At 53.2% G+C, this 12577-nt stretch overlaps 2 protein-coding genes across 5 annotated transcripts in view; both read right to left on the reverse strand.

Annotated features, from left to right (window-relative positions):
- Positions 1-8338, reverse strand: part of ANKRD2 (ankyrin repeat domain 2) — a 13421-nt gene extending 5083 nt beyond the window's left edge. The window contains exons 1-4 of one of the 3 annotated variants that reach the window (XM_023206324.2): positions 8036-8338; positions 1468-1569; positions 972-1130; positions 765-872 (exon numbers count right to left, since the gene is read on the reverse strand). In XM_023206324.2, coding sequence (XP_023062092.2) covers positions 765-872; positions 972-1130; positions 1468-1569; positions 8036-8239 — 573 coding nt within the window. In that variant the 5' untranslated portion in view covers positions 8240-8338. Of the gene's footprint in view, positions 1-764; positions 873-971; positions 1131-1467; positions 1965-6818 lie in introns of those variants that run through there. The other 2 variants (XM_023206325.3, XM_023206323.2) reach the window with 2 other exon arrangements.
- A 141-nt stretch (positions 8339-8479) lies between these two features.
- The window catches only part of UBTD1 (ubiquitin domain containing 1), a 64495-nt gene continuing 60397 nt past the window's right edge, over positions 8480-12577 (reverse strand). For both annotated transcript variants that reach the window (XM_023206337.3, XM_023206336.3), the window contains 2 exons: positions 11561-11788; positions 8480-9547 (listed from right to left, as the gene is read on the reverse strand). In XM_023206337.3, coding sequence (XP_023062105.1) covers positions 9162-9547; positions 11561-11735 — 561 coding nt within the window. In that variant the 5' untranslated portion in view covers positions 11736-11788 and the 3' untranslated portion in view covers positions 8480-9161. The remainder of the gene's footprint in view (positions 9548-11560; positions 11789-12577) is intronic.

The following is a 12577-nucleotide window of genomic DNA, read 5'->3' on the forward strand; positions in this document are numbered from 1 at the left end:
AGACTCTGTCTCACTAAAAAAAAAAAAAAAAAAAAAAAAAAGTACAGTACTATACCATAACAAACAAAAATATCATCTCTTAACACATGCTTGATAGTTTCTTCATTCATGCAGTGAATACTTACTAAAGTGCTAATATTCCTTTTTTCCTTTTACCAAAAAAATTTTTTTACCAAAAAACATATCTATATCTATATCTATATCTATATCTATATCTATCTATATCTACATAGAGAGGACAGGGTCTCATTCTGTTGGTTGGGCTGGTCTTGAACTCCTAAGCTCAAGCGCTCCTCCCACCTTGACCTCCTAAAGTGCTGGGAGCACACAGTGCCCAGCCTAATATTCCGTTTGATCACCGTAACATGTTGTGAGGGAAGCAGGCCATTTTACAGAAGAGGAAACTGGGCATGGAGCGGGCACCAACCCAGCCACAGGTCCCACAATTCGTGAGTGAGAGAGATGGGATTTGAGCCCACATCTTCTGGTCCTGGTCTATTTTTATTTGATTATATTTTTTCTTTCTTTCCTAAACAAACGTGACATTTGTTGCTTTGCAGGTGACTCAAGTTGGAAAATTGAGTCAATTTAGGTCAATTCCTGTGCGGAGAAGGGACACCCCATTCTGAGCGCCCCAGCCGCCCACCCATCCAAAGAACAACCGTGCCTCCTCTCAAATAGGCTCACAGTGGGCTGCCCAGGAGCTGAGCAGAGTGGGTGGCAACTGACAGGGGAGGCCGGTCAGGGGCAGCTAGGAGCATCACCTGGTCGCACGTGTCAGCTGATCCCCCGTCAGACAGGAACTTCTCAATGACCTTCATTTTCCCCTCCACCGCGGCTTTCAGGAAGGTCTCCTCATCCACAGGGCCAGTCTGCAGGTATGGACGCAGCAGTCAGGGGCCCTCCCGGCGATCAGAACCCTCCTGGGCTCTCCCTCCGCCCCCTCGCGGTGTCCTCCCCAGGACCCTTACGATCTCCTCGGGCTCCGGGGGCGGCTCCTGTGAGGCGGCCAGGGCATCCCGCTTCTTCTGCTTGCGTTTCTTCCGCAGCTCAATGAGGTTCTGGATCCCGCCCACGTCGATGATCTCCCGCCGCAGGTCCAAGGACGTCTTGCGCACGCGCTCTTGGCCCTGCGCGGGATGGCCCATTAACCCCCAGTCTGGGCAGAGAGTCTGGGGGGCTTGGGAGACCTCTGACCTAAGCTGGTGGGGAGGGTGGGGTGGGCAGGAACATCTTCTCAAGAAAGAAGGAACCAAGGTCTATCCCTCCTTCCAGGCCTAGATGGCTCTCAGATTGGGGGAATTCTGACTCAGTAGTTCAGAGGCGGGGCGGAGATTCTTCAGGGCTAGCAAGCTCTCCCGGGGATGCTGAACTGCTGGTCCATGGGCTACGTGGGGAGAGGTGCAGACAGGCCATGGCTGCCTGGCTGGTCCCCTGGGTGTAGACATTGGGTCCTCCCCGGCTTACCTTCACCTTCTGCAGGGCTGCACTCTGAGCCCCGTGGTGCTTCTCATCCTCCAGTACCAGCAAGTCCATGGGCAGCTTCTGGCGTGCGTCTCTCCGGAGTTTCTGGTGATCCAAGGAGGGCACCTTCTCCAGGACCCGAGGAGACAGGCAGCCTCTCCCCCAACCACGCCAAGGACACCCCACAGGGACCTCCTCCTGGGTGGTCTCAGAGTCCTTCTGGCTGATCCTGGAGAGCCCCCAGCAAGAGCAGGGCCCCTGGAGAGGCCCCCAAAAGGAGCGAGTTCCCCACCTCAGCTTCAGCCCCAGTCCCAACCCTGAGCTCAGACACCTGCCTGCTGACTGGCCTGGATCCCTGCAAAACAACATTAAAGGCCACCAGAGTGAGTTTGTCATGAGATTAGATATATTCACTCTTTCAAGCACCAAGATTTTTTTTTTTTTTTTTTTTTTTGAGACGGAGTCTCGCTCAGTCGCCCAGGCTGGAGTGCAGTGGCAGGATCTCGGCTCACTGCAAGCTCCGCCTCCCTGGTTCACGCCATTCTCCTGCCTCACCCTCCGGAGTAGCTGGGACCACAAGCACCTGCTGCCACGCCCGGCTAATTTTTTGCATTTTTAGTAGAGACGGGGTTTCACCGTGTTAGCCAGGATGGTCTCGATCTCCTGATCTCGTGATCTGCCCGCCTCGGCCTCCCAAAGTGCTGGGATTACAGGCGTGAGGCACCGCGCCCAGCCTTTTTTTTTTTTTTTTTCTTTACTTTTTTGGCACTAAAAATTCACTTTGGCTGGGTGTGGTGGTGCCAGCCTTTAGTCCCAGCTACTGGGGAGGGAGTAGCTGGGACAGAAACATTTGTCAATCCCAGGGGTTCGAGACCAGCTCCAGAGACATAGCAAGATCGTGTCTCTGAAAATAAATAGACCAGGCACAGTGGCTCACATCTGTAATCCCAGCACTTTGGGAGGCTGAGGTGGGTGGATCGCTTGAGCCAGAAGTTTGAGATCAGCCTGGGCAATATAGTGAGACCCCATCTTTACAAAAAATTTAAATAATTAGCCAAGCATGGTGGATTTTGTTGTAGTCCCAAATACTTGGGAGACTGAGGTGGGAGGATTACTTGAGCCCAGGAAGGGGAGGTTGCAGTGAGCCAAGATCATGCCATTGCACTCCAGCCTGAGTGACAGTGAGACAGAGAGAGAATGACCCTGCCTCAAAAAATAAATAGGCCAGGCACAGTGGCTCACGCCTATAATCCAAGCACTTTGGGAGGCCGAGGCAGGTGGATTGCTTGAGCCCAGGAGTTCGAGACCAGCCATAGGCAACATGGCGAAACCCTATCCCTACTAAAAATACAAAAATTAGCCAGGCGTGTTGGCACACACCTGTAGTCCCAGCTACTCGGGAGGCTGAGGCACGAGAATCACTTGAACCCAGGGGGTGGAGGTTGCAGTGGGGCAAGATAGTGCCACTGTACTCCAGCCTGGGCAACAGAGTGAAACTCGGTCTCAAAAAAATGAATTAAAAAAATTAACAAAATAAGTTTTTAAAATAAGCAAATAATTCACTTTGATGAAATAATTGTGATGAGAGATGATTATATCTTAAATGGTCTTACTTTGCAATATAAAATTTGGCAACTCCTTTGTTAGATACCTTTTTTTCTCTCTCTCAGATTTCACTGATCTGTGAAGTCTAGAGCTTGGAAACTAGTGCTTTCAGGGGAACTTGGTGATGGGAGCAGCAGCTCCTCAGCCTTCAGCCTGAAATGGGCTCTAAGTCTTAACCTTCTTTTCACTGTAATCCAGGTCCAAGTGCCTGCCAGGTCTCTGCATTTGCCCTCTGATTTTCCTGGACTGTTTCTTGTCTCTTTGTGATGTGCTGGCACCCCCATCTCTGCAGTCCCCACCAGGCAGCTTGTGTGGCTATGAGTCTGGGAACAATTGCCCAGGTTGGAGGGTCCTGAGTCAATGTGGCAGCCGGGAAGGAGGCCGCGCTTACAGACCACTCAGGTCCCTTTCCCATTCCTCCCTGAGCTCCCACATTTGCTCCTTTTTGCTCCTTCAAGGTGGTTTTGAGAGCTGATTCCCCAGGTCTTCATTCTGAAGGTTCTGTTAGCCACTGCTTTCTCCCTTTCATGTTGGGCTTCATGGTTTGAGATCTCAGTGCTGGCCTAACCTGAAACACTGAATCTTCTTCCAAGAAGGAAAGATAACCTGGGGCTGCAGCTACTGCTGCATGTGGGACTTTGGCTGGGCTCCTCAGGGAGCACCCAGAGGGCCAGCTTGTATTTTTTTTTTTTTTTTTTTGAGATGGAGTCCCGCTGTCACCCAGGCTGGAGTGCAGTGGCGCGATCTCGGCTCACTGCAACCTCCACCTCCTGGGTTCAAGTGATTCTCCTGCCTCAGCCTCCCAAGTAGCTGGGACTACAGGCGCATACCACCGTGCCCGGCTAATTATTTTTTGTATTTTAGTAGAGACGGGGTTCCACCATGTTGCTCAGGCTGGTCGCGAACTCCTGAGCTCAGGCAATCCGCCCGCCTTGTCCTCCCAAAGTGCTGGGATTACAGGTGTGAACTACCGCACTTGGCTATAATTTTTGTTGCTGTTGTTATATAGATGAGAGGTTTCTATGTTATCCAGGCTGGCCTTGAACACCTAGCCTTGCCTCCTTATATGCCAGGACAACAGGCCTGAGCCACTGTAGCTCCCCAGCTTGTGTCTTAATCATCTTGGTGTCCCCAGCATCTGTGACAGGCCCTAGCACATAGTAGGTGCTTAGTGACTGGTGAATGAATGAATGAATGAGTGAGTGAATGGATGATGGCAAGCAGGCTCAGCATCTCTGCTAACCCTTAAGTTCTCAGTGATGACCTAACCAGTAAGCTCGCCACAGTAGAACTCCAGGCCCTGCGCTGGCCTCTGGGACCCTCCGTCCCTTCCCACCCTGGGGACTGTGCACAGGCTAAACAGAGGCTCTCCTCCAAGAACCCTGCCAGGCTGGGTCCTGGTAGAGACAAATGGGGACTCTAATGCTCACCCACATCTTCCCCAGACCCTAGAGCCCTTCATTTCAGGTTTGTCTTTGTGGGCTGACATACAGTAGGTGCTCAGTAACTGTTTGCTGCATTGAATGTGAGTTCATGAAACACACAAAGCTCCCACCTTACTTCATAGATTGTCATGCAGATTAAAAGAGAGAATGCCTGTAAAATGCTTTGCACAGGGCCTGGCACTGGTGTGCTGCCAGCTCTGTAGCTATATTTATTGGATGAATGAACGGAAGAGGACTGCTCTGCATCCCCTCGCTGAAGGTCCCTGTGTCTACTGGCAGCAGTCCAGAACTGGCATAGCAGCATGACTCACCTGACTGGCACCAGCCAACCATAGGCACACGCCCTTGGGGGAGTGAGAAGTAGGATTCCTAGAGATCCACGGATGCTTGCCCCAGCCAGGGCTCAGTCCAAGCTCTTTCCTGATCTCATCTCTTCTTCCCTTGGGGTCCTGACCCTTCCTTCCTCCTCACCCCTCATTCAGTCACACTCCTTTTTTTGAATGGCATCTACCTCCAAACTGATTTATCTCCTCCCCTCCACTCCTGTTAGGGCCAGCCTTTTCCAACAAGTCCTCAGGGCCAGCAGAGCTGCCTTCCTAAAATAGGGCAGATGACACCAATCTCCCGCACTCAATAACATTTAGTGGCGCCTCACTACCCACAGAACGTGGCCCTCTCTGGCTTGTATCTCTCCAGCATTAGCCCTACTACCAGATTTTCTCAAAGCTGCCACGTTTTCACTCATGGAGACTTCAGCTCCTGCATTTCCTGAAGCTGGAATACCCTCCACCATCCTGGACTCCACTGAGTCCCCTTGAAGGCCCAGCTCAGGTATCCTCCTGTCCACAGAGGAGTCCCTTTATTTTTATTTATTTATTTATTTTGAGACGGAGTCTCCCTCTGTCACCCAGGCTGAAGTGCAGTAGTGCAATCTCGGCTCACTGCAACCTCCGCCTCCCGGGTTCAAGCAATTCTCCTGCCTCAGCCTCCCGAGTAGCTGGGATTACAGGTGCCCAACACCATTCCTGGCTAATTTTTGTATTTTTAGTAGAGACGGGGTTTCACCATGTTGGCTGGGCTGGTCTCGAACTCCTGACTTCAAGTGATCCACCCACCTCCAATCTCAGATCTCAAAATGCTGGGATTACAGGCTTGAGCCACTGCACCTGGCCCTGTCCACAGAGGAGTCCTTGAAGGCCCTCAGAACAATTCATGAGCCCCTTGTGTTCCTCCACTTCTGATTCACACCTCTAGTTAGTCATTTCTTCCCTTTGCCTTGTTTCTTAGTTGACTATGAAACTGACAAGTGGGCTAAAATGAATGCTGGGTTGGTAAAAAGAAGGCATGGTCTGGGCCGTATTGGTCCACCCATTTCTACAGCTCTGGGCTGTTGGCACAGCCGACACTAGATGAAGTATTAGTTTAAATAAAATGAAGAGTAGGGGCCGGGCACGGTGGCTCACACCTATAATCCCAGCACTTTGGGAGGCTGAGGTGGGTAGATCACCAGAGGCCAGGAGTTCGAGACCAGCCTGACCAACATAGTGAAACTCCATCTCTACTAAAAACACAAAAATTAGCCAGGCATGGTGGTGCATGCCTGTAATCCCAGCTACTCAGGAGGCTGAGGCAGGAGAATCGCTTGAACCCAGGAGGAAAAAGTTGCAGTGAGTCAAGATCGTGCCACTGCACTCCAGCCTGGACGACAGAGGGAGATCCCGTCTCAAAAAAAGAATGAGGAGTAGGACAAGCCAGCATCCCCTGCCACTGCTCCACTTCCTTATCCCAGAGAAAATACAATTGCCCAGAACACCACATTCCCAAGGTCTCCCCAAGGGTGGCCAGCAGGCTGGCAAAATCCATGCTTCCTTTCCCAGCATCCCTTCCTCACTGTTCCTTACTCTCTTCTTCAGTGGCCAAACACTGGAGTTTCCCATGCCCCAGCCTTCCAGTCCGTCACTGGAGCATCACAGGGCCACACATTCCTGACAGTCCCAGGGAGCACCCAGCTGTCTGCTTTGTACAGCCCACTGTCTCTCAAGGCCCAGGAGGGTGAGCACTCTTAGGAGGCCCAGCCCAGCTCCCCACCCCACTGACGCAGTTTTGGAGGCTGAAGCCTCAGTCTTCTGCTGCCAGCAATACCCTCTGCCAGTAATACCCTGAGACAGGAATGAGGCCCAACTGCGCCCTTGGGGACATCTAACCCCCTCCCCACCACAGGTGTAGCAGACAGGCTCTCCCTCCCCTTGACAACAGAGCTGGATCTCCTCAGACTCCCTTGGGCACCTCCACCCCTGCCCGCACCTCATTCTCCTCCTCCTGTGCCAGCCGCTGCTCGATGAGCGCCGTGGCCTTCTGCACCGCCTCGGAGTCCTCCATGGTGCCGTCCATAACCGCTTCTGCAGGCCACAGGGCCTCGGGGGCTTTATAGGCCAGAGCACCCACCCCTGCCCAGCTGGGCGCCTTTGCCATGAGCTCACTGGCCCAATTCTCCACCTGCCTCCCCCACCTGTCACCTTCACCTCGGGCAGCCCCAGGGAGCAGGGGGAGCCAGGGCCAGGGAACAGGGCCAGTTGCCCCATCAACTCCTGGCCTACTAGAGCTGGAGGGCACTGTGTCCAAGAGCAGGGCTGTAGGAAGGAGCCTCTCCAGCCTCTGTCCTGAGCGCTTGGGCCTGGCTGGGCCTTAGCCAAGGCAGCTGGGCTGCACAAGGGACCTGCCGGCTGCATGCTCCAGCCCAGATGACAGTGCCCCCTGCTGGATGCCTGGAAACCCTACTCAGCCAGCTCCAGGAAGAGGGCCTGAAAACCAAACGTGGGGACCCAGGACAGTTCTGTACTCCCAGGCTGTCCTGCAGACAGGCCCTGCTGGCTGTGAGGAGGGTCACACTCTACTTGTCCAGCCCAGGGCCGTGGTAGCAGGAAGGGCAGCTGTCTCCCTCTTTGATCACAGCTCATGCTGACCTTCAGCTCTCCGGGGTCCCACATGCTCCCCAGTTAAGCATCACTGCATTTGGCTGGGTGACTTTTAGTCATGAACAAACCTTATCCAATCTGTCTCCTCCCTTGGTAAGTGCTCAGGGAACCTCTGCAGGGCTTACAGAGTCTTGCTTCAAGAGAGGGGTCTCCGGAAAGAACTAAGCCCAGCTGGTAAGGAGCAGCAGCTACTCTGGATCCTCCTGTCCTCCCAGGGTTTCCTTGCCAGGCCCAGACAGTGCTAGACTTCCCTGGCCAGGAGGCTGCCCATGCTCACTAAGAAGGAAAAATACTCCCAACTGGAGCAAAATCAGATCTGTACTTGCTCAGTTCCACTGAGTTCACTGTGACTCAGGTTAACCTGCTAGGGAACTGCAGACACCCGGCCCTGTGCTTCTGTAAGGCTCACTTGGCTGGTGGCTGCCCTTAGCTAAATAGCCTTATATAAGATTCCCCTCTCTTCAGATATGCACACATTCCCCTAGGAAGCATGAGGAACTGGTTCCTTTTCCTCTCCGGTTCCCTTGCTGGGAATGTGACACAAACCTCTGACACGTGATCTAAATCTGTCAGAGATTTTGCTTTAACATCACGATGGGTACAGCATCTCCAAGGGCCGGAAGTGAGCCCCTCCTGCCGCAGGAGCAGACCACCTTCCTGAGGTGCTGTCTTCACCTTGCAAGCACTTTCACATCTGTCTTCCTGCTTAATCCTCCCAGCAACTGATGGAGGAGGCAGGGCAGGCAGCATGGCTCTGCTTTAAAGAAAAGCAAAGAGGGTTCAGAGGTTAAGTGGCTTTTCCTAAGGACTCATGAGGACACCAGGGGAGCTGGGATCAGGGCCCAGAAGACTGGCAGTTCCAGGCTCACTCTGCTGGAGACTGCATGCCCAGAGCAGCTGGGGAGGCCAGGCATCCACCTGTTCCCATACCAGAACAGCTCCAGGAGCCCCACAGGGCTGCAGGAGAACTCAGTCAAATGCCAGGCAAGCGAGAAGGAGAAAAGGCTTTATTGATAAATATGCAGATATGTCTGTCCACAGGGACCTGCTGTGGGGGCCATGACGAGGCTGCAGACCTCCCACTGCCTGGGTTATAGCCAGAACATGGTCCTGTGCAGACCCTGCCACGACAGCCCAGCCGTCCACCTCCCGCCTCAACTCTGCCAATTGTGCTAGGGGCAGGGAGAGGCAGAGGCCCGCCTCAGGCTTCCCGAGCCCTGGGGCTCACGGGTGGTTCCCTCCCTTCCAAGGGAGTGGCACTGTGCCCAGGGGAGAGCCAGGGGATGGGGGCAGAGGAGGGAGACAGCAGCTGCTTCAGACCCTGAGCAGAAAACCGGAGTGAGCACAGCTGGCAGCACCAGATGACAGATCTGGGCTCCAGGGGCCTCCTGGCTGGCCCTCGTGGCTCGAACCTGCTGAGGGAGAGAGGCAGGGTGAGGGCCCCGTTCGCCTTTTCTCTGACAAGGTTGCAAGGCCTGTGTGTGGCCGCCTGCTCCCTGGGTACTGGGAACCGGTGGCACGTAGTGCCCTGAAAGGCAGGGTCCCTTCACAGCTCACCCATCAGCCGAACTGAGGGGAGGGCCCCTGCAGAAAATGACAGTACTGGAAGGCAGCAGCAGGGCAGAGGCCTAGTGCTCCAGGCGGGGCCTCTTCCCAGGGGTCCGTGGGCCCATCAGTCCTGGGGTGGTGGGGGCTGGTTGATGATGACCTGGATGACAAAATCTTTCTGGATCTTGGTCTCCTGGAGCCGTGTGCGGTCTGTGAGCAGCTTCCCGGAGAAGAACCACCGCTGCCACGATGGCTCGATGCCCTCCTGGGCATGCAGCTGCCTCTTGAGCTGCCCCACCGTGTCGGGCAGGCTGGCGCTGAGCCTCACGTCCTTGCCTGTGGACAGGCGCACCTTCAGTGGGAACTCACGGCGCACGCTGGGTGGGGGCTCGGGGGGCTCCAGGCTCTCCTCCTCCGTGTGCTCCAGCAGCAGGTTCACGGGCGGTGACAGGCAGTAGATGGGCAGCTGGTAACGATTGCCCAGCTCATCGTAGCATTCACAGAGGGTGCCTACAGGAGAGGCAGGGCTGTCAGAGTCAGCTTGGGGATCCACTATCGTGGATTAAATGTTTGGGTTCCCCCAAATTCATATGGTGAAACTCTAACCCCCAGTGTGACTGTATTTGGATACAGGGCCTATAGAGAAATAATTAAAGTTAAATGAGGTCATAGGGTGAGGCCCTGACCCTCTGGTCTGCTGATCGGAAGGATGGTTCTTTTTTTTTTTTCTTTTGAGACAAGATCTCCCTATGTTGCCTAGGTTGATCTCGAACTCCTGGGCTCATGCAATCCTCCCACCTCAGCCTCCCGAGCAGCTGAGACTACAGGTGTGCTCCAATGCCCTGACTTATAGTTCTTGTAGAGACACTAGAGCACTATCTCACTCTCCACTCGCTCCCCATGTGAGGACACAGCAAGAAGGCAGCCACCTGCAAGCCAGCAAGAGAGTTTAGTCTTCACCAAAACCTGAACTGGCCAGCACCATGATGCCAGATTTCCCGGCCTCCAGAACTGTGGGAAATAAATGTCTCTTGATTAAGTCACCCAGCATGTGGTATTTTGTTACAGCAGCCTGAGCAGACTAATACACCTGCCATGGCCACCCCACAGTCAGATCTCCCTAGGGCAGCCTGATGACTAGGTGTACAGGACTGGAGTCAGGAATACCTAAGCTGGCATCCCAGCTCCACCAGGTGCTGGCTTGTTCATCCTGGCATATTATTTTTCATTTCTTCACATGTGCCAGATGTTGGGGTTACAGGGATGAATGAAACAGCACAGCTCTGCTCTCCATGGGCCTTAGTGTCCTTACTGGTAAAATGTAATGCATGGAGAAATATGTTTATTGTCTCTTAAGCACCTACTAAGTGCTGGGACCGGACTAAATCATGTTACATGTATCCTGCTGAATCCTAATAATTATCTCCCCTTTACAGCTGTAAGGCACTCAGCCTCTAAATTCGAGAAGCTCCTTGCTAAAGGCAACACAGTTAGGAAAGGGAAACATTCAGACTGAAACCCAGGTTTGTGACCAGGCACAGTGCTTCCCGCTTGTAATCTCAGCACTTTGGGAGGCCAAGGCGGGCAGATCACCTGAGGGTGGAAGTTCAAGACAAGCCTGACCAACAAGGAGAAACCCTGTATCTACTAAAAATACAAAATTAGCTCGGCCTGGTGGCACATGCCTGTAAACCCAGCTACTCAGGGGGCTGAGAAAGGAGAATCGCTTAAACCTGGGAGGCGGAGGTTGTAGTGAGCCAAGATCGCACCATTGCATTCCAGCCTGGGCAACAAGAGTGAAACTCCATCTCAAAAAAACAGAAACTCAAGTCTGTGATTCTAGAGCTCCACTGTTACCCTCTGCTTTACATGGCCCCATAAGGCTGCTATGAACTTACGTGAGCTAATGCAGTGGAAGTTTCTAGATCAGTGTCCAGCACATAATGACCCAATGAAAGGTCAGTGCCTTTGGGAGGTCGAGGCCAGTGGATCACTTGAGCTCAGGAGTTTGAGACCAGCCTGGCCAACATGGTGAAACCTGGTCTCTACTAAAAATACAAAAATTAGCCAGGCGTGGTGGCACATGCCTGTAATCCCAGCTACTCAGGAGGCTGAGGCAGGAGAATTGCTTGAACTCAGGAGGTAAAGGTTGCAGTGAGCCGAGATCCCACCACTGCACTCCAGCCTAAGCGACAGAGTAAGACTCCATCTCAAAAAAATAAAATAAAAAATAAAATAAAGGTCAGTGCCTTGGATGTTCTAGGGTCCCAAAGTGCATTTGTGACACTGCTTTGCAGATCTGTTGGTGTCTTTCTGTCGTGTCATTAGGCAAGCACAGACTGTGCCTCATTTTCTCATTTTCCTTGTGTACCCACTCCTGGTCCACGCTCAGTAAGGGTTGCTTGAAGGAATGAACACGTGAGTAACCACCTGCCCCACTGCTCCACACCCCTCAACACCCTCAAACTGTGCTGGTGACCCCCGAGCTCCAGCGGGGATAAAGCCCTGGCCCTGCCCACTTACCATGAGGCAGGGTGATGCTGGCTCCATCCAGGATGGCCTGGGCCAGCTCGTGGTCATTGGCTTCAGCAGCATAGGCGGCAGCCTTGAGGGCATCCCAGATCTCCTTGCGGCCCTCAAAGGCAGGTGCTGTGTCCCAGAACTCATCCCGTTTGCTCCGCAGCTGCCCATCAGTCATGGGGTAGTCGCTCTTCCACTTGAGCCGCTCTTTCTTCAGGGGCTCATTGCGTCCTGGGCAGGACAGGAGAGGCTCAGCATCTTTAAAGCTACTTGAGCTGCAACCTGCCCTCCCCCTCCCCTACCCTCCCAGGCCAGACCCTGAAACCCTGCTGCACTGGCTACTAAGTATTCAGGTCTCTGAAGCCCTTCCTAAATAGCAGGGAAGAGTCAGGAAACTTCACATAACCAAGCTAGGGACATAAAATAATTGTGTTAGCAAAGCATATGCTACCATTGTTTTTGTTGCTTTTTTTTTTTTTTTTTTTTTTGAGATACAGTTTCACTCTTATTGCCCAGGCTGGAGTACAGTGGCACGATCTCGGCTCACTGCAACCTCCGACTCCCAGGTTCAAGTGATTCTCCTGCCTCAGCCTCCTGAGTACCTGGGATTACAGACACCTGCCACCACACCTGGCTAATTTTTGTATTTTTAGTAGAGATGGGGTTTCACCATGTTGGTCAGGCTGGTCTGAAATTCCTGACCTTGTGATCCGCCCGCCTCAGCCTCCTGAGTGCTGGGATTACAGGCGTGATTGAATGAATGATCATGTGGGGCAGGGTGCGGTGGCTCACGCCTGTAATCCCAGTGCTTTGGGAGGCAGTAGGATTGCTTGAGCCCGGCAGTTCTAGACCAGTCAGGGCAACATGGTAAAACCCTGTTTCTACAAAAAAATTTTTAAAAATCAGCCAGGCACGATGGCACGCTCCTGTAGTTCCAGCTACTACTTGGGAGGCTAACATGGGAGAAATCACTTGAGCCTAGGAGGTTGAGGCTGCAGTGAGCTGTGATCGTGCCACTGC

The sequence above is a fragment of the Piliocolobus tephrosceles genome, chromosome 9 (assembly GCF_002776525.5).
Source record: "Piliocolobus tephrosceles isolate RC106 chromosome 9, ASM277652v3, whole genome shotgun sequence".
NCBI classification, from domain to species: Eukaryota; Metazoa; Chordata; class Mammalia; order Primates; family Cercopithecidae; genus Piliocolobus; species Piliocolobus tephrosceles.